Below are 25,374 nucleotides of genomic sequence, written 5' to 3' on the forward strand. Positions count from 1 at the left end.
TAAAGGTCGGCGATCGCGTGTCGCCGCCATACATCAAGCGAGAGGGCTTTAAGTCTTCCGAGCGCTTTTTGGACACAAATAAGCGTCTGCCGTTCGACAGGACGCGCATAATACGGCCAGATTTAAACCCGGGCTCGGTGATATAGCGATGCTCCACTATTTATGAGAACTGTTGACGAAAGCGCATTTATTTTAGCGGTGATTTCGCAATGGGGTGCGAATGTTTTAACTGCCCTCGGCTCCGTCACGGCCTCGCGCCGTCGTCGCCGTGTAAATGATGACTCGGAGTAGCGCATTAAAATAATCATTTAAAATATTTATAGCGTGTAAACGTCGATACTAAGGCGCTGAGACACCCACGACAGAGTCCGTATCGACCGATGCCATATTTCATTTGGCCACAATTACAACGATTAAACGGGGCGCAACTCTTTGATATTCTTCCTTTTTATTTATTGTAGCGAACTTATTAGGATACTGTGGCATTAATGATGACAGATGATACACCATATATCGATTTAATGCGTTCTGTGCCGGGATTCCGTATCGATCTGTTTAGTTACCAGGGAGAATAAAGTTTAAGAAAATTATGTTCACATTAAACTAATAACCTGTATTCATATATGATATTAGTGAGAGTTATGTTTATTGCATTATTATTTTATTATATTATATTGTTATTTATATGATAAGTCAGAATTTTTAAATAAGTACACTTACTTTTTGTTAGTTTAATACAGTACCTTCTACGACAATACTAGTAGACTATTTAAATAATATTCTGATTATAGTATGATCAAAAATAAAGGTCATTTTAATGTTTGATATAGTTCGCAACCAAAAAAATGATACAATCAGACAAAAGAATCACAAGCAGTATTTTCCTTAACAAAACAAAAAAAGGAACATCTTTTTTTATCAACTAAATAGAATGACCAAACGAACATTTGAGTCATAGACAAATTAGCGCAGATCGAATCTACCACGAATTTGAATACGTTCCATTGAACGGGCGGGAACACGTTGTTTTTACCGCGTTTTAATTTAATTTTGAATTCCGAATGTCGTTTTGTGCGCGCTCCCCGCCGTGTTACAAATGGCGTCGATACATCATGCCGATGATATCTCTTTCAATTTTTGAAATAAACCCGCCATGGGCAGCGAATTAATAATGTAGGATATTATTACTCACGAGGTGAACTATGTGAAGGAGTTAAAATTAGATGTTATGTTAGATTGAAATATTTTCGTCTTGTTTCCCTTGTGTTGAAGAAAAACTTCTTTCCGCACGCTTGACTTGGGAAGTAAGCTGATAAATGCGTGACGGGAGCGTTACGAAAAGTGTTATCGGGCAAGGCGAACGGAAGTTGAGAGGGAGATATAAGATAGCTAAGATAGAAAGAGAGAAAGTTACGTTTCGTAAGTTTTACTTCAGTCCAATGGTCTAAAGCACACTCGTTTTTTTGACATAAATGTAATCAAATTTGATTCTAGTTAGAGCAGCCTCGTGACATTTAATTTAATTAATTATGCTGTAAGTTGTTAGATCAACTTTATAAAAGTAATATAAAATAATGTAATGCGTTGAATACGAAGTAGATACATAAGTAAATAGTTTAATAACATATAATAAAACAGATCTTTTTTTAATGTACAATAGTAAAATCAACATACTTTGTTTTTAAATTTATAGTAGAAGGTACCTAATAATAGATACGCGTTTAATATAGTTAAGAGTAGGTTTAAGTTCGAAAAGAGAAATTAAATGTCCTTTACATTCTTTTCTTTAATCTGCCCCTGAAAAGTGATAACCAGTACAGGTCACCTCTTTAAGATCGGCTTGGTAGGAGTACTCACTACTCTATTTGGAGCAGGGTCGTTTTCTCAGCAGCATCAGCCACTTCTTGTCTCTTTAGCTTCACCGAGTTACCTTTTCATCGCTTACCGATTATTCACTCTGAGCTCACTTATAAAGCTAAAGGCCTGTTTCTCTGGTTGCTGTTAAATTTCTGCTACTTATATCTGACGCTAATAGCGTCCAATACATAACAGTCTTTATCTGTCAGATATTTCTGTTCGCAACCAGTAAATGCAAAACTTTTTGTTTAGTAGTTGAGATAAATTAAGTGCAAAAGGGGTCCTTAACCACTTTTAAGTTATACCGATCCCTATCAGTAACTTACGTCGTAAATAAATTTTATCAGCTGCAATCAAGCAGTACTTTATAGTTAGTGAACATCCTCACTTCCACAAGCCATAGCAGCATGTTTTACTTTTCGAATACAGAATGCTTTGGATTTTGAATGTCAGAATATTCCAATGCCAAGGCTAATTGGGTTTAACGGTTCCTCTTTCTCGAAATTAAAACTACTTAGTTGAATGTTGTGTAATATTTATTTGCTAGTCAACAATTTTTAGAGGAGACGAGAGACGATTAGCATCATCTATTTGATCGTTACATTTTTTTGTCCACTTTTTTGTTCTGTTTTTTTTTTTGTTTAGTTTCTGTTTTGAGAATCTCTATTGAGATATTCCATTTTAACCCATTTGGATGAAAATTCTAAACATGCTAAAATAGTATATATTTTTTATTTACTTTTCATTTTATTGTTTAAAACACAACAGAAATGAACAAACGCACTAGTCGTCACTACGATTTTCGAGAGAGCCCTCGATTTCTCTGGGATTCCAACATCAGATCCTGGTTTCCTTATCATGGTACCAAACTAGGGATATCTCTTTTCCAACAAAAAAAGAACTATCAAAATCGGGTCATAAACGACGAAGTTATCTCCGAACATACATTAAAATATATATATACATACGGTCGAATTGAGTAACCTCCTCCTTTTTTGAAGTCGGTTAAAAATATCATTACCGACAAAAAATGAGTTTTGCGATGATGAATCAGTCAATAATTCAGTCGGTCAGTCATAATTATGTGTTTTGTTTGCGGCAACAGCGGTCACAATTTAATTTATGGGAGTTTCTTACATGTGTTTAGTTGACAGGAACGTTATACCTTCGTAATTTGTGTTACCTCACTTGTGTGTTGGAAATTTAACTAAAAATACACGAAGCGGGTAATTGTATAAACTTTATGGCCTATTTCACCGGTTATAGATATCGTTATTTGATCATTTTTATTTTATTTTTTTATTATTTTGATTTTTAATTGATAAATTTTAGATGTTTTTTTTGCCATCAAATTTCACTACTATGAATCTAAAAGCTTAAGTTTATTATTTGTGGTGAAACAGGCCCTAACCTATTCTACGACCTGCTGTTAACGTCTATTCCTAACGTATTTACAAGTTAAACATTATCTACGACCGATAAAACAGGCCTTTAACAATTGGATTGTTTAATAATAATAATAATAATAATATCTTTATTTCACTTACTTAGTACTATATTACTATGATAATGTGGCAACAATATCAGAAGTAATGAGATTAGCACTGGATTGTTTGTTAAGGTGATTTAGATAAAATCATTTTAATTTGCTCAACGGTCACAACACTGACTGTTGCGCTGGTAAGCATCTGTATTGGCCATATCCCAACAGATACTGGCCGTGATCTGGTCGTTATTCTTGTGTATTGTGTGTATTTCTGGACCACCAACACGGGAGTATATCCTTCTGGGGAGAGTTTAGAGTGAGTCAATTTAAAATGTTAGCATTAAAACAATTTCAATGAACTATGACAATAACTTACAAATAAATTTTGAAAATGGCACATGATTTTAAATAATATACCTACCAAATGAATGATTTCAAAGCATTTATTGTATTTTCTGTACGTCTATGGCGAAAATTACAAAAAAAAAAAAAATAGTTTTTTAAAGTTATTATATAATAATTTTTTAACAAATTTAAAGCATCTTTAGGGCGTTATAATCGGTGCGACTAACTCCTTGAGTGTTTAATTAGAGAGGATTTGTATGTTTAATAGTCCCTATACAGACTTGGAAACACTTGCTTGTAGTGAGCTGCCATTTACTCAGCGCCTAAATAAATACAAATACTAATCACGTAGATTTGACAATAACAAATATTTTTGAATATCATATCAAAAATTGACAACATAACATTATTATTAACATTATTATTAACAAATAATCGTTTTCGAAGTATTAAGTGTAAATTTAAAAAATGTGCAACGTTTTACAAACGCCTCATACGATTGTTATAGTAAATACTGATACCTGTGAAATGTTTTTGTGTAAACATGTTATAATTACTTTTTCGTGTTTCAACGTGTATGTTTGTAAAGGTGAGTTAGCCTAAAAATGTATTATAAATATTATGTTAACAATAAGTGAGCTTTTGTTTAACAATTGTCAACTTAGGTACGTGATTTAATAAAGGCATTTAAAAATCAAATCAATTATATAATCGTTTTGAAGATAATTACAAAAATAGTTAATAGAAACCTTTTGACGTGACGTTCGTGTCTAAAGCTAGTTTGCTTATCTATGCTGGGAAACTTACGAATTTAATTCAGTAGATGGTTAGAAAGTGGACTTTGATTAAATTTTTTAATACCATCTACCCAAAAATTTTTATGAGAAAACGTATTAATGAATTGACAATAATAAATTTCACTGCCTTTTTCACTGGACTATTTATATTTTTTAAAAAGAAATTATATTTTTATTTTTTAAAAAGAAATATAACTTAAATTTTACATTAAGTAGCGCCTTATAAATAAATTGTACAAAAAAACACGTATCTTAACGTTGCTACAAAAAGCGTAAGGTGTAATTTATCCCAGACGCTGATTACATGTATGAAGCTAAATTTACATCATAAAAATACAACTAAAACGGTGTTTTACAAAAATTACGTTTATATAACACAATCCAATGAAAGTTACAAAAATAGGTGTAATTACAATGTTACGTTAAAGCTGGACATTTTTTATGAATGATTGCATGAACTGAACTCCATCTGATGAGAAGAAATTAGATGAAATTAGATCGTGAGATGAGACTCATCACTCCAGAGTTTTAACTGAAGATCCCGTGACTACTATAATAGAACCTGGCGCGTCGAGCCTGCCCGTGAGTGAGTGTATTATCGTCATTTCAACCCTTTGGTTATCAAACGCGGCCCATCGTCTGTTTTCAACTATCTAAACCGATTTGAGTGAAAAACAAGAGTATGTTAAATACTTATTTTAACGATATTAATTTATTTAAATATATAACGATAAGCATTTGTTCACTTTTACGCATTCATTTCGAATACGTATTTTTTGTTATATTTGTAATTTGTTAGTTAAGATTGATTCTTGAGCACAAGAAATTAGGTATTACTTAAATCGTTTCGCTTCGCTTTAGTCATTCGTAGTCAGTAGTAGATAAAAAATTAATACAATACACCAAATGAATCTATCTATTTAAATCTGATTTCTGAACAGATGTGTCACTATCAAAGTGACAATTTACTCTTTTGAGTTTGACAGATGCTGTCACAACTCCCATCGACATTTCGTAACGGGACTATACTTGAATTTAAATTTCTCCCCTCCATGAAAACGAGTCATCAGCTTTCACCATGGTACAAACGGCATACTAGTGTAATGTTTTCGTAGAGTGCCGCTCGAGTATACGTGTTTAATATAACTGTATTTTGACAGGCCACAGCGATGTTCGCTCGAGTTACTTTCTATCCCACACTCCTGTACAATGTCCTGATGGAGAAGGTGACGAGCAGGCGATGGTACGATAGAATGGATGATACTGTTATCCTGGGTGCCTTGCCTTTCCAAACGATGACTAAACAGGTACTTTTTATAGAGATTTTTGTAAACTTAAAAAAATGTAATAAACCTAGTTACTTTCTGATTTAAATTTTAAAATAAAAAACAATGACACGTAGCTTAGTTCGATTTTTGTTACAGTAATAAAAAAATAAGGGTAATTATAGTAGGGTATTTATTAAACTCCGTAATACAATATTTGTCTTAAGCGGTTTGATGATAAAATGTTTGCTATGGTTTATATTATTTTTCATTGCATAGTCCAGACAAGAATAATACAACAAATTCTATTACCTTTTTATATTCTCAGTAAAAATGAACTATGTAACAATTTTTTTTTAAATTACTAATATACTTAGGTTGAGAAAACTAATTTTTAAGCAAATTTTTGCAAAACTTGTTTTTGACTATTCAGTAAAAGTTAATATTATTATTTCAGTTGATTGAAGAAGAAAATGTAAAAGGAGTCGTTTCTATGAATGAAACGTACGAGTTGAAGATATTCTCGAATGACGCCGAGGTATGTGACAGAATCAGTTTGAAATACAAAAACATCAATAAGAATAAACATCAAGTCATATGTTCATTTACCTCCTTTCTTAAAAACAATGAACCATATATTTAAAATTATATACCTTATTTATATATAATATTTTTAATTTTATTCTTTTAATAATAATACTATTCTGACTGTATGGTGTATGGTATGCGAAAATAAATTTCTAGGCAAGTGCATTCCATTTTAGATCTTCCAGCTCAAAATATAGTGGCAGTCTTATAAGCTTGTCTAAGCTTATAAAACTTGAAAATAATTCTTTTAATAATTTAAAAATAATATAATTGTAAGTAAAAAGTGTAGTTGAGTAAAACTTTTTTTATTCATTTTGATAACATTTTTTAAGGCAGATTCTATATCAAAGTAATGCTTGTTTGGACATTACAGAAGTAATCTTACACAGATAATCTCATTACAGATGTAATCTTTTTTCTTTGATAAAGGTAAATTTTATATTGAAGGCTTACATACAGTGAAACAAATGAATCACATTTAGCACAGTATAATGCAACAACATGTTGTCTTTTCAATTATCACAACTATTGTAATGACATATACGTTAGGTTAGCAATGTTGTCTGTTAACCGACTTCCAAAAAAGGAGGAGGTTATTAATTCGATTGTTTTTATTTTTATGTATGTTATTTCAGAACTTTGTACTGAGTGGACTGATTTCGATAAAAATTTTTTAATCGATAGGTGGAAAGGAAGCATGTCATTTGGTCCCATTTTAAATTTAATTGAGATCTGACAAGTACTTTCCGATTTATATCTAATAATGCGTTTTACTTCAAAAAAACCCATTACATTTGTTTATCCTTAAATATCTTTCTTTTTATTATTCATAAATATCACAATCTGTGCTAATATTATTATACTAGCGTCTACGCGCGACTTCGTTCGCGTGGAACAGAGACGCGCGCAATACTTGATCATTATTTTGCTGCGATGTTATTTAAAAATTGCGATATCTCCTGAGATACTCATTGAAATCGAATTATGTAAAAGGCTATTTTGTTTCAAATTAAATACTTGTGATGAATAACGTATTTATTTAGCTAAGGATTAATTATAAAAACATCTTCGCAATAATACAATATTTTGGAAAAAACTTGATTTGCATAAAAAAGGTTATAGTGAGCTAACCTTAAAAGATAGATAGGTATATGCTGTCGCAGACTTTTTTTAGAACTTTTAAAGAGGATCAATTCTGTCATACATGATTTTTGCAAAACTTTAGCTGTTTTCACAGCGCACGCAGCGGAAGCTCTCAAAAGGAAAAAAGAACCGCCGATTTTGAAACATTCTTCATTGGTGCTCCGCTACTTTTGGTCTTCAACCTTCCTAGATAAATGGGCTATCTAACACTAAAAGAATTTTTCAAATAGGACCAGTAGTTTCTGAGATTAGCGCGTTCAAACAAACAAACAAACAAACTCTTCAGCTTTATGATATTAGTATAGATAAAGCTAAAAAGTTTGTTGGCTTGTTTAAACGCGCCAATTTACGGAACTACTGGTTCGAATTTTAAAATCAATTTTGTGTTTGGATTACCGAGGAAGTCTATAGGCTTTTTTTTTAAAATTAACGTGACAGAAACCGCAGCCCTTACGCCACAATCTCATGACATCCACCAAAAAATTTAAAAAAGAAATAAAAACGTAATTCCAAAGTTTTATTGCAATTATGTTTTCAAACAATAATGTGTTCTGTTAGTGTGTTGTGGAACCTTGAGCTTGATACAATCTGAAGGTTAGATCACAAGACCGACAGAAAAAACTACCTAAGCACTTATCACAAAGTCTTAAGATTTGAATAAAAATAGGAGCATGTGTATTTACTACAGTTATCAATGTGTGTTGATTTATTTGTTATGTTAATGTCTATTGTCATTTTTTCTAATTTTAAAAACTTTTGTCGCGTGTTGCATATCGTAATTATAAATCAAAATCTTGTTTTCTTTACGTTTAGGAATTATAATGAAGCTCAGAAAGAAAAAGAAAAATTAACATGTGTATAACAAATAATAGTAAAAAAAAACATGCTTTTATAAATAAATAATTGTGTTTGCTCGCAAACGAAAAAAAAACCGACTTCAATTACATCGACGAATAATACAACGTAGATCGACGAAAAAATAGTCAAGTAACTACGCGTTATCAAAGATTACTCAAAAAGTAGTTATCAGATCTCAATAAAATTTATATGTGACCACATGATAAACATCAGCTTTTGATTAAATTATCAAAATCAGTACACCCAGTAAAAAGTTATTGCGGATTTTCGAGAGTTTCCTCGATTTTTCTGGGATCCCATCATCAGATCCTAGTTTCCTTATCATGGTACCAAACTAGAGATATCCCCTTTCCAACAAAAAAAGAATTATTAAAATCGGTACATCCAGTAGAAAGTTATGCGGTAAATACAACGTAGATCAACGAAAAAAGCGTCACATAAAACGCATTATTAGATGTAGCTCGAAAAGTTATTGTTAGATCTCAAATAAATTTAAATGGGACCAAATGACACACACCACCTTTCGATTAAAAGAAAGTTTGTCGAAATCGATCCACCCAGTCAAAAGGTCTGAAGTAATATTCATTAAAAAAAATACAGTCGAATTGAGAACCTCCTCCTTTTTTGGAAGTCGGTTAACAAAACTAAAAAGTAGAAAATCTTATCAAATTAGTTTATTGTCATCGGTCATCGCTAAAGTCGGTTACAAACATACAAGTGAAGGTAATAAAAAGCGTGTAAAAAAGACTAAATAATTAGAACATATTAGAGTTTAAGATGTAGGAAGCTTCTAGATCGAATACAGATAAATAAATGGCGTGTGCGTGGCGTGTTAATGGGTTTAAGTAGTTAATTCTTTATAGAAAAACTAGGTAATGTATCAATTGAAGTTTTTTTTTAAATCTACGATTTAAAAACGATTTTGCAGAAATGGCGGGAACACGGTGTCGAGTTTCTCCAACTGGCCACGACTGACATCTTCGAAGCCCCTGACCAGGACAAGCTTTATGAAGGCGTACGATTTATTAATCGGTGAGATTAAAAATATAGGCGCGTTGACATATAGAAATTATATTTTAAAACTATAATTATATAAATATATATTTTAATCCGATCCTACTACTATCTTATTTCCCGTAAGAGTAAATACAATTTGAATTGCAGAATGGTGTTGTGTACAGAACATTGATTGTCTGGGATGTAGTGATGTAGCAAAAATTGGGCATTCTCTAAATTTGATATTAGTGTCATATTCATAACGATGGTTTCATACCTCAGTAAAAATAGAACATGTCTCTGGATCTATGCTCAAAACAGACGATACGTTCCGCAGAAGTATACAGGTGTTCGACTCCTAACTACGTTCCTTCAAATGGAAGCTTATGTAGGTGTAAACAGATCACGTCCCACATGAAAAAAAATCCTAGCCTTTTTTTAAATTTTACTTTGTCCTAATATACGAGCTACTTTGGCAAGGTACTTCTGCATAACCGTACAATCACCACTATAATTTACAATAAATCACATTCTACGAAGAGAATAATTCTTTCCAAAACGCAGTTTTTTTAGCTATACTCGTCATTTTTTTTTTTTATGTCACTAGGTCGGCAAACAAGCGTACGGCTCAACTGATGGTAAGCGATTACCGTAGCTTATAGACGCCTGCAACACCAGAAGCATCGCAAGCGCGTTGCCGACCCAATCCCCCCCTCCCCAGGAGCTCTGGTCACCTTACTCACCAACAGGAACACAATACTGCTTGAAAACAGTATTATTTTGCTGTGATCTTCTGTAAGGTCGAGGTACTACCCCAGTCGGGCTGCTCCATAATTAGTCTCCAGTAATTTTTCTTTTAAAGGCGTGTTCACGAAAGGTACCATGCAGAACGGGTCTATTAAAGTAGCTCGTTTGTACACGGAAGGATAGAACGTAGTTAGGAGTCGAATGCCCTGTATTTATGTAATAATTTTTTTATACAACTAAGTCGACAAACAGGCGTACGACCCACCTGATGGTAAGCGATTACCATAGCCTACAGATGCCTGCAACACCAGAAGCATCATAAGCGCGTTTGCTGACCCTACACCGGACCCTCCCCAAGATCTCTGGTCACCTCACTCACCACAGGAACACAACACTGCTTGGGAGCAGTATTATTTTACTGTGATCTTCTCTAAAGTTGAGAAGTCGGACTGCTCCAGATTTTGAGCAGGTTTTTCCTTACCTCAATAGTGGTATGAATTGAGTATTCATTGTGATAATTTGTTGATCACTGACTAAAACACCGACTCGTCACCAGCTTCCTACCAAGTGACAACAAGCCGGCCACGGAGCAGGGTCGAGTGTACGTACACTGCAAGGCAGGCCGCACGCGTAGCGCTACCCTCGTCGGCTGCTATCTCATGATGGTTAGTGTCAAAATAGATATTTGCAACAACAACATGCAAAGACACATGCACAAAAATTTACAATCGCACGCCCATACACGTGAACTCACGCGCACATAAGCAACACAAATAGATATATACTCACGCAACATACACACTCACACCCAAACAAAGAGGGAAAGAGAGAGAAACACACACATCACACTCACGCACACGCCTACTCGCGAATACAAATGCATGTATGTTTGCACTTATTATTTATTATATAGGTACATATATTAAGATCTTGAAGAACAAGAAGGTGTCAAACATTTCATTTTGCAAAAAGGCAGATTATTTTTACTAACATTCTTTTAATGAAGACTTTACCAGCACATAAAGGCAGTTTAATAAGAAGAAACAAAGCTTTAGATATTTTAACTGAATTCTGACCTATTTTATATATTTTTCCCTTTAATACTTAACCAAAAGCAATACCAACTAGTTAATACGTTTAGAATTCACTTATAGCCACGACAACAAAGAAAAAAAGCTAAGGCCAAGAAATATTTTTCCAGAGAAACGGTTGGTCGCCACAAGAAGCAGTAGAACATATGAAAGCCAGACGTCCACATATACTCCTTCACACGAAGCAGTGGCAAGCACTCGATATTTTCTACAAAACACATGTACAGACATAACCATACTGTTGTATAGATAATATATAGATATATTAACATATACCATAGACAATTGACAACTTTCTATATTAGAAAGTTTTTCTGCCGCCACAATGTTTTTTTTTTTTATTGATTTTGACTACGTAATTTAAAGAGGAAAAGCGGATATGCAAGTTATAACTGAATAATTTTTAACATAATTGTTATGTTTGAATAGTGTTTATATCAAAGATGTAATTTAATAAAGATTTATTTATTTAATACTTTTGGGTAGTTTAAATGAATTAAAAGTAATAAATTGTATATTATTTTCTGATTTATTAAAGCTTAATAAAATAATATAACATACTTTGTTCCCTTATTTAAAATTGACATCCCTAATTTGTGTCAAACCAAATAGTACTTATTTTTTAACTGACTTCAAAAAAGGAGGAAGTTACTCAATTCGACCCTATATATATATATATATATATATATATATATATATATATATATGTGTGTGTGTGTATGTTCAGGGATAACTTCTTCGTTTATGAACCGATTTTGATAATTCTGTTTTTGTTGGAAAGGAGATATCCCAAGTGTGGTACCGTGATAAGGAAAAAAGGTTCTGATGATGGAATCAGAGAAATCTAGGTAAACCTTCAAAAATCATAGCGACAACTAATGCCTTTGTTAATTTCTTTTCGTCTACTTACGTTGTACTACTTGTTGATGTGATTGAAGTCGGTTTTTTTCGTTTTCGAGCAAACATAATTATTAAATATAAATTGTATGATGGATCCTTAGTGCCAAACGGAGTCGTAACATTCTTTCTGAATAATTTTATATTAAAGGAGCATTTTGATAGTTTGTTGCAAAATTAATATTAAAACAAAATATTTCCAGTTATATCAAATTTATTTTTAGAATAAATTATTTCACATATCTGTTAAAAGGTCTTGAATTAGAATCGTAAACACAATAAAATTATTTATACATTATAAAAAGGTTTTTTCATTTAGGCAGTCATTTGATTTCGAAAAGATTTGATACTAGAAAAAACGCACTTAACTAATAAAATATCGATAATTCGTTCAAATCATTTCATGATAATGGAGAACCATAGTTTTGTTAAAAGAAAATTGTTTAACAATCACGCTTTTCATTAAGTACCTATTAACACTATCAGGTAATTTAGAAACAAAATTTTTCTCCCTTTGCCAAGGAATAAAATTAATAAGTAGCAACACTAAGCAGCTATGTCAAAAATTAAAAAAAATAAGAATGGACGAAAAAGTTATATGCAAAATAAGTTTTTTAAATTGAAATTAATACATTTACAACATTTTACAACTAATCTTTTTAACTTACTATTCTAGATAATCATTTAACACGTCATTATGCAACAGATAACAAATTACAAGATGTGTTGCCCACAAAAAATATTCTAATAATACTTTACTCTTTCTGTCCAGCCTTGATAGCCCAGAATTGTTTGATAGAGTTGGCTATTCCGATGTCATGAGTGATGACGTAAAAAAGGCCTCCGAGGGTCGCGATCGAAATAAGGTAGACAAGGCCGATGGCGATCTTAGGGATGACAGGACCGAAAATACTCGCTCGTACGTAATCAACTGCGATTGCTTCCAAACCCCTGAAAATTAACAAAAACACGTTTAAACTAATGCATCATATAATTAGAGCATTCTGTCAATTAGTTTATTCCTTTTGTAGAAACTAATTCCATATTTCACTATTAGACTCATGTGTCTTTAAATCTACTAAGATGTAGTGGTAACAAGATAAATCGCTAATGTCAACTAACAACAACTTTTTTAAGATAATCATATTGTCGGTAACTTGACCTACAAAAACCTACCTAAAAATATAATTGTGTTTGCTCGCAAACGAAAAAAAAACCGACTTCAATTACATCGACGACAACATACAACGTAGATCGACGAAAAAATAGTCAAGTAATTACGCGTTATCAAAGATTACTCAAAAAGTAGTTATCAGATCTCAATAAAATTTATATGTGACCACATGACAAACACCAGCTTTCGATTAAATTAAAAATTATTAAAATCAGTACACCCAGTAAAAAGGTATTGCGGATTTTCAAGAGTTTCCCTCGATTTCTCTGGGATCCCATCATCAGATCCTGGTTTCGTTATCATGGTACTAAACTAGGAATATTTTCTTTCCAACAAAAAAATAATTATCAAAATCGGTACACCCAGTAAAAAGTTATTGCGGATTTTCAAGAGTTTCTCTCGATTTCTCTAAGATCCCATCATCAGATCCTAGTTTCCTTATCATGGTACTAAACTAAGGATATCTTCTTTCTAACAAAAAAAGAATTATCAAAATCGGTACATCCAGTAGAAAGTTATACGGTATAATACAACGTAGGTCGACGAAAAAAGCATCAAGTAAAAACGCATTATTAGATATAACACGAAAAGTAGTTGTTAGATCTCAAATAAATTTAAATGGGACCAAATGACACACACCACCTTTCGATCAAAAGAAAATTTGTCGAAATCGGTCCACACGGTCAAAAGTTCTGATGTAACATACATAAAAAAAAAAAAAAAAAAATACAGTCGAATTGAGAACCTCCTCCTTTTTTGGAAGTCAGTTAAAAATGAAACTGAGACTCCCTCTATCTCTATGAAAACCCTTATCCCTACCGTCGGAAAAGTATTTTATTAACAAGACTCAATTATTTAAATACTTGATCAAATTTTTTACAAGAATTTACGAAGAATAGACTAATTGTCAGCAATAAAAATAACCCCATCAAACTCAAATCAAACCAAAGATTAACTTACCAGAAACTATGGGCTGTAATCGTAATAGCCAGAAGCGAGTCCAGCACCTTGTTCGGTGAGAGCAATGCCAAGGGAATTAGCGGAATAAGTATTGCGGACGTTACCCTCTCAACCACCCACAGTTTGGAGTGATCCGAGCCTTTCTCACTGGCTAAACGTACAGCTGATGTGCGGAATGATCGCACCTGAAAATGGAAAATATAATAACAATATAATTACACTGTTAAACATTACTGTTATATCTAAAACATAACAGATATTTTACAACTCTTCTTGACAGATGGATTACCTAACCTATAAAAAAAAACCTAAACTAAAGGTTGGTTAGCAAAGAATTGTTTAAAATTTTAGATACTATGTATTTATGTGGATTTAAGCTAAAAGCCCCCTCTCTTCCCGTGGGTGTCGTAAGAGGCGACTAAGGGATAACAAGGTTCCACAACCACCTTGGAACTTAAGAAGCCGACCGATGGCGGGATAACCATCCAACTGCTGGCTTTGAAATACACAGGCCGAAGACGGGCAGCAGTGTCTTCGGTGCGACAAAGCCAGTACTGCGGTCACCAACCCGCCTGCCCAGCGTGGTGACTATGGGCAAAACACATGAGTTCACGTCATTTTTGGCGTAAACTTGTGGAGGCCTATGTCCAGCAGTGGACTGTATAGGCTGTAATGATGAAGCTAAAAATATACTTTATTACTGATTTAATGAAAAGTACAATTACAGAAAACAAAATTTAATATGAGAACACCTATTAAAAACATGAATCTTTAAACTACTACTTTTTTTTTATAATTACAGAATTTATAATAAGTGAATTGTAAAGGAACCACTTCTGAATAAAAGCTCTACATCAAATCAACACCAGATATTTATACTAAGCTAAGTCTATACTAAGTTATAAAAGTGAACTTTACAAAATTCAAGTTGACGTAGTATAAATTGTTGGTGTCGAAATATTTGCTATTTGTTTTATAATGTTATTTTAGAAACCATATTAGAAATTGTTTCTAAGGAAAAATTCATCAAAATTTCTTACCGAATTTAAGATTGGCGTAGTTTCAGTCTTCAACAAAGTGTTCTTGAGTGAATTGATGGTTGCTATGGTACGATGGGTTTCAATTGGCTTTAGGGCAGGTTGTGTTCCCAGTCTCATCATATGCTGCGACAAAAGTCGACTTGTGCAAGCTAGAAAGTAAAAATTGAAGTAGAATTATCTAGAGCATACGGAAATGATAATTTTGATATAGTAAAGGTTGGAGAAAAAGTTTTATTTTAATTAATAAATTATCAAGAGAGGTACTTATAGAATGTAGGTCCCAGTAGGTACTTATAGAAAATTCTAAAACTAAAAAAATAATAATTAAAAATTGCTCTTATCCTATGTGATTAATTTTACATTACTAATAAACAGAGAGTATTTTTAACTTTTAAAAATATGTATCGTTTATTTTTTTGGTTATTCTAATATAACTTTTATATTATTTAACTTTAGTGACATTATAGGTAATAAAATAGCAGTTTCTGATAAGGTTTACATTAAAAATAAAAGGAATCCACTTCACTTTAAGACTTTCAACCAATAATAACAAGTATTATGTAATTCTTTTTTTGGTTAAAATCGATACGAAGCTTAAATTCTATTTACCTGGTGTGCGTAAGAACATAGAGAAAGCCATGATAAGAATATTTCTGTATAATAAAATGCGACACTTTATACAATCATAAATTATGGCCACAAACCGAAGATTATTTCGAAATTCGTGTGATAAAAACACATTAACACAATCTGTCAACTTACAGGAGTTCAAGTGTCAAGTGGCCACAGACTGGTTAGAGGAAGTGTCAAAAGCACAAGTCAAGTAAAATCACATATGGCAACATAGAATGACTAGTAAAATATTTTAAGCAAAGAGCAACACGGAGGGGAGTAGCCATTCACAGGCGTTCCCCTCTGTCAAGGTATAAGGCCAAGTGGCCATATGCGTACAATAAAACTAGTTGCAGCCGCATTGATCACTAGACTAAATCTAATTGCGCCGTTGCGCGATTGAATCAACGTCCTTCAAAAAATGTCAAATCATTCTGTTTTTTGCTGCAAAAGAAATTTGCCACGTCAAATTTACTAAAACGTGGCGTTACCTGTCATACGTAAGTATTTTTTAATCACATTATTACTTGTATACTTCTTATAAACCTTTTTTGAACTTAAAAATTACAAATATTATCGGTTATGTTAACTCGATTTGTTTACCAACACAGGCCGCTCGCCCTCATACAATATGCGGATCGGTCGAGCGACTGATTGGAGTCTATTTCCGAGAAGTCACTGTCACCGAGCGATAATGTTGTTACCGGTTTGTTTGTAGATAGTTATCGATAAAAACGTCAAAGGCAAAAGAGGAGACAGACATTTTTGAGATTTTGATTTATTTAAAATATATTGCTAGCTTTTTTGATAAATATAATTATACTAGCGGTGCCCGCGGCTTCGCCCGCGTTGAAATTAGTGTGTCACAAAGTTTTCCTGGCAAACTTCCATTGAAACTCTCACCAAAATCGGCTTAGTCGTTCCGTAAACCTTCCTCTTGCCAATGGTGGAGCCCTCTCTCCAATGGTGAAGCCGCATGAAAATCCGTTCAGTAGATTTTGAGCGAATCGATCACATACACTTTTGGGGATTTTGTTTTATAATACACTAACTGTTGCCCGCGACTACGTCCGCATGGTTATGAAAATATGCATTACTATTAAGATGTTGCATTACTATTAATTTGTTCAGATCATATCAATACCACTAACTTTAAAGTGTTGGCGAACAATAGAAGGAAATTAGTCGAGGGAACCAAATCAACACTAACGCCACACTGTTTTTGTCCCGTAGGTTTTTTTTTTGTCTCATGTACAAGATAATCAAGATATGGTTCACCTTAGTTATAGTAGTGAAATGAAGCTTAGATTTATCAACTTTCAAAATTAACAATTTTAAATCCATCCTTTCAGAGTCATCAACAAATCATTCAATCTAGCAGATGACAGGCACAATCTATCATCTATGATGCCTTTAATGCTACGTTCCCTATTCCTGTTTCGTTGACATCACCGTGTATATCATCAACTCCTCAAAATGTGGGTTAACTTTAAATCGTTTATTGCATTGTTTGGCACAACAACGTTGCACCAAACGTATTGTGACATAATTATAATAGTTAGACATATGCTGTCGCGACACTTTTTAACCGACTTCCAAAAAGAGAAGAGGTTCTCAATTCGACTGTATTTTTTTATGTATGTTACTTCAGAACTTTTGACTGGGTGAAGCGATTTTGATGATTTTTAATTTAACAGAAAGCTGATGTTTATCATGTGGTCGCGTTTAAATTTCATCGAGATCTGATAACAACTTTTTGAGTAACCTTTGATAACGCGTATATATTACGTATATTGTATTACTTGTCGATGTAATTCAAGTCGGTTTTCGTTTGCAAGCAAATAAAATTATTGTAGATAATGATGTGTTCTATAAAGTCTTACTACATTATATATTTCTATTATCATTAGTTTTTGAAGCGCACGCAATGGAAGGAATTTTTTAGGTTATTTTTTTATCCCTTAGGTTACATTATTGAAGTTTTAGTATGGATCCCTAATATTTTTGAAAATATATTATAACCTATGTCGCTCAGGGATAGTGTAGCTTTTCAACGGTGAAATAATTTTTTGAATCGGTCCAGTAGTTTCGGAGCCTATTCAATTAAAATAACAAACAAACAATCAAATCTTTACTCTTTATAATCGTTTATTTTACATGAAGATGTTTGATTTGTAGTATATAATAAATTAAGTTTATTTTTATAATAACATCTTACCTTTGTATCACTTTAAAAACCTTATTTCCCTAACCGAGTATTTGAATTTATCGATAATGCATATCGACAGTTTTTACAACCACGGCTGTAAGCACCTTGTCAGCGTAGTTGCGGCGTGTCATTATACTGTAATGACACAGAATGTATCTATGTGTTTGTGAAAAATGTAAGTGTGATTTTAATTTAGTATGTGTGAGTGAAAAATGTGTGAATAAAAAACGCCAGGGCTACTCCCCTCCGTGTTGCTCTATGATTTTAAGGCACTTATATTATGTATATTTATATTATTATAATTTAATAAAGATTATAAAGTAATAAAGGTAAATTTAGTAAACTTTTAGGTTAAGGGCCTGTTTAACCAGTTTTGGATGACGATATAATTTCGATACAATTAGACTTTGATAGCGGGAGGTAGAATAGTCCAGTAGAACCTACGCTTCAGCCTGTAATATCCCACTACTGGGCATAGGCCTCTTTCCCCATGTAGGAGAATCCCCATGTCGGCCGGTATATTCCCTACTTTGGGTAATTATCGCTATCAGGTGTACATGATAACAACCGGGACCGACGGCTTAACGTGCTCTCCGAGGCACGGTGGGGAGACCCACAAGCACTGCATAAACACCCAGACCACGGCAAACACCTGTATGGCCAACTGTTTGTCATGTGCGGGAATCGAACCCGCAACCGCCAGCGCAACAGGTACAATCAATGGCTGTGACCGTCGCGCCAACGCGGCGTCAGTAGAACCTGTCTGTCCTCAATTAATAAACTGCAAATTTTGAAATTAATATATGCGAATATAAATATCTCATAAATATAGTAAAATACGATGATAAGAGAATTATTAATCAAAAGTTTAAATTATAAGTATGTACAGGAGTGCGCTTTAGATCACATGACTACATGACTAAAGTAAAACTTCTGCTCAATAGGTCTACACAGCGTCTTAGACATACGAAACGTAACTGGCTAATGAGAGAAAGAAAATGTGTGCTCGCACCTCTCCCTTGCTTCATTCACCTCGCCTGATCACACTTTTCATAACGCTTTTGTCACGCATTTACCAACAAATGAAAAAAAAACCGACTTCAGTTATATTGACAATTAATACAACGTAGGTAGACGAAAAATAGTCAAGTACGCATTATCAATAATTACTCCAGAAGTTGTAATCAGATCTCGATGAAATTTAAATGTGACCACATGATAAACATCGGCTTTCGATTAAATTAAAAATCATCAAAATCGGTACACCCAGTAATATGTTATGCGGATTTTCGAGCTTCACTCGATTTCTCTGGGCTCCCATCATCAGATCCTGGTTTCCTTATCATGGTACCACACCAAGGATATCTCCTTTCCAACAAAAAAAGAATTATCAAAATCGGTTCATAAACGATATACGCTCGATTTGAATAACCTCCTTCTTTTTTAAAGTCGGTTAAAAAGGTTTTACTGTTGGATGTTAACTGGGCTATTAAAATCATATTATAACGGTATCCATGGAGCGTAATCCATCACGGTCTTATATCGTGGTTATCCATAACTGGTGAAACAGGCCAGGCCCTAAGCCTAATTTAACTACACTTTTATTGATACAATTTAAAGTAATTATAATTAAAAAATCTATACAAAAGTTCCATTTTAGAATTATGTGTATATTTAACTTTAAGTAACAAAAATCTACTCAGTAAAAAATATTTTATTATCTGTTAACCAGAAATCAGAATGACAATTCATTTTAGATGATGTGAATGTGATTCTAATATTTGATTGTAATTTCGAGCAGTTGCTGATATTGTTGTCTAAATTTATTACAGAAATAAAATATTAATTTAAAATGGCTACGACCCTCGAAGATAAGTCTATTTGGGAAGATGGAGAAGAAGCCCTCAGCGAAGAAGTTCTCCGAATGCCAACAGACGAGATTATCAGTCGGAGCCGATTGCTAGACAACGAAATTAAAATCATGAAAAGCGAAGTGATGAGAATCTCTCACGAACTTCAAGCTCAGAATGACAAAATTAAAGAGAACACGGAAAAAATTAAAGTGAATAAAACACTTCCTTACCTTGTTTCAAACGTAATAGAACTGCTCGACGTAGACCCTCAGGAGGAAGAAGAAGATGGTGCTGTAGTTGACTTAGACTCTCAGAGAAAAGGAAAATGCGCAGTCATCAAGACTTCGACTCGTCAGACATACTTTTTACCAGTTATTGGCCTGGTGGATGCAGATAAACTGAAGCCAGGTGACCTAGTCGGAGTAAACAAAGATTCGTATCTTATTCTTGAGACGTTACCAGCAGAATATGATGCGAGAGTAAAGGCTATGGAGGTCGACGAGAGACCCACTGAACAGTACTCTGATATTGGAGGTTTAGATAAACAGATTCAGGTAATTACAATGAAAACCTTATGAAACCTATTAGAATTTTCATATCAGCATATAAAGTTTTGTTCTCTTTCTGGTTTACAATATTGACAATATTTTTTTTTTGTTAACTACTAGGAACTAAGGAATATTCCTTACAATCTGCCAACCTGAAGTGGAACAGTTGAATGTTATATGCTGAATCAAAAACATGTTATTTCATATTTCAATTTAATAAGTAATTCACACTGCATACAATAAGATTTATAAATAATGTTTAATATTACAGGAACTGATAGAAGCTGTAGTACTGCCAATGACGCACAAAGAGAAATTTGTCAACCTCGGCATACATCCCCCAAAGGGAGTACTTTTGTACGGTCCTCCGGGTACAGGCAAAACCCTGCTGGCCAGAGCGTGCGCAGCTCAGACTAAATCAACCTTCTTAAAACTGGCTGGACCACAACTTGTTCAGATGTTTATTGGTACGTTACATTTTCTATTACTATTAAAATCACATGATTGCATGTCTGATCATTAGATCAGAAACTCCAAAAATGATAAAATAAGTAAAACAGTAAACTGCATGCTTTCTATGTGCAGATCGGACTTAAAAATAGTAATTAGTATTATTTTAAAACTATGCACTTCTGCATGTATCATACTTTGATGACATATTATATACCACCTATATTTTTAAAGAATTGTTATAACTCATTAGCCTACCCTATTTTTCTCCTTTTTAATAAGTCATTAAGGTCTGGCTCTGTGCCTATTGCTTGGAAGCGCTCGTTCGTGGTACCAGTATTCAAATCAGGCGATAAACATAACGTTCAGAACTATAGGCCGATATCTAAATTATGTACCATAGCTAAAATGTTCGAAAAAATTATCTACGATAACATCTATCCATTTGTACGGGGTATTCTGATTGATGAACAACATGGTTTCGTCGATAGAAGATCCGTTGAAACTAATGTGTGTGAGCTGATTCATCGTGTACTGAAAGCTATGGATGGTGGTGGCCAGGTGGACGTCGTGTATACCGACTTCTCGAAGGCTTTCGATAAAATATCCCATAACATACTTTTAAATAAACTGGAGCAAGTTGGTATACACGGTGACCTACTTAGGTGGTTATCGTCTTATCTTCGGGACAGAAGTCAGGCAGTGACAATAAGAGGCTTTTGTTCTTCTTTTACTCCTGTTTCTTCTGGTGTACCACAGGGCTCTCACCTTGGTCCGTTGCTCTTTGATATCTTTATAAACGATATTTGTAAAGTTTTCGAGCACTCTTCGATATTATTATTTGCAGATGACTTGAAGGTTTTTAGAAGGGTATCTGTGCTGCCAGATTGTTTGCTATTACAAGAAGACTTAAATAAATTATGCAAGTATTGTAAGGATAATCAGCTTTCTCTAAATGTTAAAAAATGCAGCGTCATCTCATTCACACGTAAAAAAACGCCGATTTCTTTTAACTACCATCTAAACGACAAAATAATTGACCGCGTTGCGGGGGTGAGAGACCTGGGTATTTACTTGGATAATAAGTTAACATTTGGGAGCCATATAGATCAAATTGTTGCTAAGTCTTATCGGATGCTTGGCTTTATACTTAGGGTTGGTAAGGATTTTAAAGACTACGATACTCTTATTATTCTTTACAATGGCCTGGTGCGCTCTTTGTTGGAATTTGGGTCTACTATCTGGAACCCTCAATATAAGATATATGTTGAGTCCGTTGAAAAAATACAAGCTAAATTCCTTAAGCATTTGAATTATAGGTTTTGTCGCTCTTATCATGACTTGCCTAGTTTCAATTCACTGGAAGTTCGCCGTACATTAAAAATTTTATAACGCTGATATATTCTCATGTTCGTTATTAAGTTTTAGACGTAACATTAATCAATTAATGAATCAATGAATTTAATTATTTTATGTTTTATTTGCTTTTTATTATTTTTTTGATTTTCATTTTATTTATTAACATTTTCAATTGTTAAGTTACTCAATTTTGTGTTTTAATTCTAAATTAATTTATTTTTATTTAAATTATAATTTGATCTTAATTTGATTTTAATTTTAATTTTATTTTGATTTTAATTTAATTTTGATTTTGTATTTGTATTTTATTTCTTGTTTTAGATATTTTATTTCTAATTATAAATTTTTTGCGCTCTGCTTACTGTGTTAGTTGTTAGTGGAAACTTAACTGGTATATGCACTATCTTGTTGATGTTCTTTTTTACTTTGTGTTATATTTTACTGTCTGTTTCCCAAATAAAAATAAATAAATAAATAAATAAATATTCGAGCAGTGGCCACGTCAACTGGTACAATCCCCCCCCCCCCACGTGACAATAATGTTTGTATCGACCGTATGTGTTTTCAATAGTCTGGGTTTTTGTGATTGTGTTATTTTCTGACTTACTCAGTAATCAAGTCTTATACACTGAGTGTTAAACTTGCAATAAGATAAATATCACAAGTTTGAAACAAGTTATGCTTTCAAATTAATTTTGACTTATTAAAATACCCTATTCTAATTATTCTCTTGCATCAACAGGTGATGGAGCAAAACTTGTCCGCGATGCCTTTGCCCTAGCTAAAGAAAAGGCCCCTGCCATCATCTTCATTGATGAACTCGATGCTATTGGTACCAAGCGTTTCGACTCAGAGAAGGCCGGTGATCGTGAAGTACAACGTACCATGTTGGAGCTGCTCAACCAGCTTGATGGATTCAGTTCTACTGCTGATATAAAGGTAAAATATATCATAAATTAAAGTTATTTTCAAATGTTCATTTAATGCTGAGCGGTTACAATGCACATAAAGCATGATATGCTAACATTTGTGGGTTCAGTCGTAAAGATGTCTAACATAGTCTATCCTTTTCTACTTGTGTTATTTCAGAATCCCCAATAGGAATCTCATACTGGGGCATCCTGGCACTATGGGGCATTAATTTATTTGTTAACATACTTTAAAGGTTGTTAAAGACATATTCATAGTCATATCACTTTCATATTCACATTGGTTTGTAATGAAATTTTGATTTATTTTTATTTTTTTATTTTATTTGGGTAGTTAAAATAATTGGTTATCTGTATATAGTGAGTATTTGATTGTTTGTTGACTTCTATTTGTCCTTATCAATATTAACAGGTCATAGCTGCTACCAACAGAGTAGACATTTTGGATCCCGCTCTCCTGAGATCAGGTCGTCTGGACAGAAAGATTGAATTCCCACACCCTAATGAAGAAGCTAGAGCCAGAATTATGCAGATTCATTCCCGGTAAGAACTAATTTTTTTAGAGGTTTAGAAAATAATTGTAATGTAAATCATCATTACAGCCTATACAGTCCACTGCTGGACATAGGCCTCCACAAGTTTACGCCAAAATAAAACGTGAACTCATGTGTTTTGCCCATAGTCACCACGCTGGGCAGGCGGGTTGGTGACCGCAGTACTGGCTTTGTCGCACCGAAGACGCTGCTGCCCGTCTTCGGCCTGAGTATTTCAAAGCCAGCAGTTGGATGGTTATCCCGCCATCGGTCGGCTTCTTGAGTTCCAAGGTGGTTGTGGAACCTTGTTATCCCTTAGTCGCCTCTTACGACACCCACGGGAAGAGAGGGGGTGGCTAAATTCTTTAGTGCCGTAGCCACACAGCACAATTAATATAAATACTTCAATAAAATTTAAAATAAAGAAACATAGGAATGATCTATATTATAGTTTTGATCTCAGTTCATTCTCGACCTGTAAAAATTTTGTTCAACAAGAAACAATGAGTGTATTCATATTATCCCTAACAGTCAATTTCTGATCAAATCACATTCCAGCAACGATCTGTCTATTGTTTTATGTATAAAAAAATTTTTACCGGATCGTAATCTCAAGAAATCAACACTGTATCGGGCCATAATATGACAAATGGTCTATCAAGTGATGCTGTGGAAGTGAATTACTCAAATTAAATATAATAATATTTAATCATTAAAAAAATTATTATTGATTGACTAGCCCATTTGTGCAGTTTGTTGTGGCTCTGCTTTCTGTTCAGCAGTTTGCGGGTTCAATTCCCACCTGAGTCTAATATATATTAGTTCTGTATATTTATTAAAAAAAATTAGCTATATCTTTCAGCTGTTACCTATAACACAAGCATTAAGTTGCTTACCATAGGAATAGACGATGAGTATTGCATTTATTTAAAAAAAAAATATATTACAGAAAAATGAATGTGTCTCCGGACGTCAACTTCGAAGAACTTTCCCGTTCTACTGATGATTTCAATGGTGCCCAGTGTAAGGCAGTGTGTGTGGAGGCTGGTATGATTGCTCTCCGTAGGTCGGCCACCGCAGTCACACATGAAGACTTCATGGACGCCATATTGGAAGTACAAGCTAAGAAGAAGGCTAATCTTAGCTACTATGCCTAGTTTAACACCTGCTTTATGTATAAGTTTTTAATAATAAATATATTGTATTAAATGCAAATACGTGTCTTATTCCCTTACTTTTAAAAAATAATATATATTGTTGTTGTAATTTATTGATTTAAATAGTAATGCTTGTTAATACACTGGTATGAATTAGCACGAACAGTTTAATATTTTCTCTTAGTAGACTAACTTGGCGTGTTCAATTCCCTTTACTCAATTATTTGATCAAAGCCAAGCACTCACGTTCACAGCAGTAAGCAGTTTTTATTTTTAGTTTACTGTGTTAATCATATAAGGGTGAATATATACTATATGGCTTCTTTGTTTTTATTATAGAATTTAAATATATTAGGAATTTGTAAATAGATATAATATTTGATATATAATCAAATACTACATAAGAACATATAGCTAGCATAAAAGTACAAATACTGACGAATTACAATTAAATCTTTGTAGTTTGTGCTAAAAAAAAAC

At 33.4% G+C, this 25,374-nt stretch overlaps 3 protein-coding genes across 3 annotated transcripts; 2 read left to right on the forward strand and 1 right to left on the reverse strand.

The window, feature by feature from the left end:
* Positions 1-5,481: 5,481 nt before the first annotated feature.
* On the forward strand, positions 5,482-11,448 carry LOC123662264 (phosphatidylglycerophosphatase and protein-tyrosine phosphatase 1). The gene is made up of 6 exons (XM_045597131.1): positions 5,482-5,566; positions 5,646-5,792; positions 6,208-6,288; positions 9,268-9,371; positions 10,639-10,747; positions 11,284-11,448. The coding sequence occupies exons 1-6, from the start codon at positions 5,564-5,566 to the stop codon at positions 11,404-11,406; spliced, it is 567 nt and encodes a 188-aa protein (XP_045453087.1). The 5' UTR covers positions 5,482-5,563; the 3' UTR covers positions 11,407-11,448.
* Positions 11,449-12,266: 818 nt separating this feature from the next.
* Positions 12,267-16,039, reverse strand: LOC123662265 (succinate dehydrogenase [ubiquinone] cytochrome b small subunit, mitochondrial-like). Its single transcript, XM_045597132.1, has 4 exons — positions 15,854-16,039; positions 15,245-15,393; positions 14,205-14,389; positions 12,267-13,021 (listed from the first exon to the last, which is right to left on the reverse strand). The coding sequence occupies exons 1-4, from the start codon at positions 15,882-15,884 to the stop codon at positions 12,826-12,828; spliced, it is 561 nt and encodes a 186-aa protein (XP_045453088.1). The 5' UTR covers positions 15,885-16,039; the 3' UTR covers positions 12,267-12,825.
* A 3,750-nt stretch (positions 16,040-19,789) lies between these two features.
* Positions 19,790-24,948, forward strand: LOC123662261 (26S proteasome regulatory subunit 6A-B). The gene is made up of 5 exons (XM_045597127.1): positions 19,790-20,472; positions 20,738-20,933; positions 23,018-23,214; positions 23,617-23,747; positions 24,687-24,948. The coding sequence occupies exons 1-5, from the start codon at positions 19,918-19,920 to the stop codon at positions 24,892-24,894; spliced, it is 1,287 nt and encodes a 428-aa protein (XP_045453083.1). The 5' UTR covers positions 19,790-19,917; the 3' UTR covers positions 24,895-24,948.
* Positions 24,949-25,374: the final 426 nt, after the last annotated feature.

This window comes from Melitaea cinxia, chromosome 18, assembly GCF_905220565.1.
Source record: "Melitaea cinxia chromosome 18, ilMelCinx1.1, whole genome shotgun sequence".
Taxonomy (NCBI): Eukaryota; Metazoa; Arthropoda; class Insecta; order Lepidoptera; family Nymphalidae; genus Melitaea; species Melitaea cinxia.

What these genes read in the sequence shown, in the direction of transcription:
- LOC123662261 (XM_045597127.1), top strand. Translation starts at nt 19,918, where the DNA reads ATGGCTACGACCCTCGAAGATAAGTCTATTTGGGAAGATGGAGAAGAA. An exon ending in GTTTAGATAAACAGATTCAG is followed by an intron (nt 20,473 to 20,737) that starts GTAATTACAATG and finishes TTAATATTACAG; the next exon opens with GAACTGATAGAAGCTGTAGT. An exon ending in ATTATGCAGATTCATTCCCG is followed by an intron (nt 23,748 to 24,686) that starts GTAAGAACTAAT and finishes AATATATTACAG; the next exon opens with AAAAATGAATGTGTCTCCGG.
- LOC123662264 (XM_045597131.1), top strand. An exon ending in GGCGTACGATTTATTAATCG is followed by an intron (nt 9,372 to 10,638) that starts GTGAGATTAAAA and finishes ACTCGTCACCAG; the next exon opens with CTTCCTACCAAGTGACAACA. An exon ending in TCGGCTGCTATCTCATGATG is followed by an intron (nt 10,748 to 11,283) that starts GTTAGTGTCAAA and finishes ATATTTTTCCAG; the next exon opens with AGAAACGGTTGGTCGCCACA.
- LOC123662265 (XM_045597132.1), bottom strand. Translation starts at nt 15,884, where the DNA reads ATGGCTTTCTCTATGTTCTTACGCACACCAG. An exon ending in CTACGCCAATCTTAAATTCG is followed by an intron (nt 14,390 to 15,244) that starts GTAAGAAATTTT and finishes TTCCATTTTCAG; the next exon opens with GTGCGATCATTCCGCACATC. An exon ending in ATTACAGCCCATAGTTTCTG is followed by an intron (nt 13,022 to 14,204) that starts GTAAGTTAATCT and finishes GTTAATTTTCAG; the next exon opens with GGGTTTGGAAGCAATCGCAG.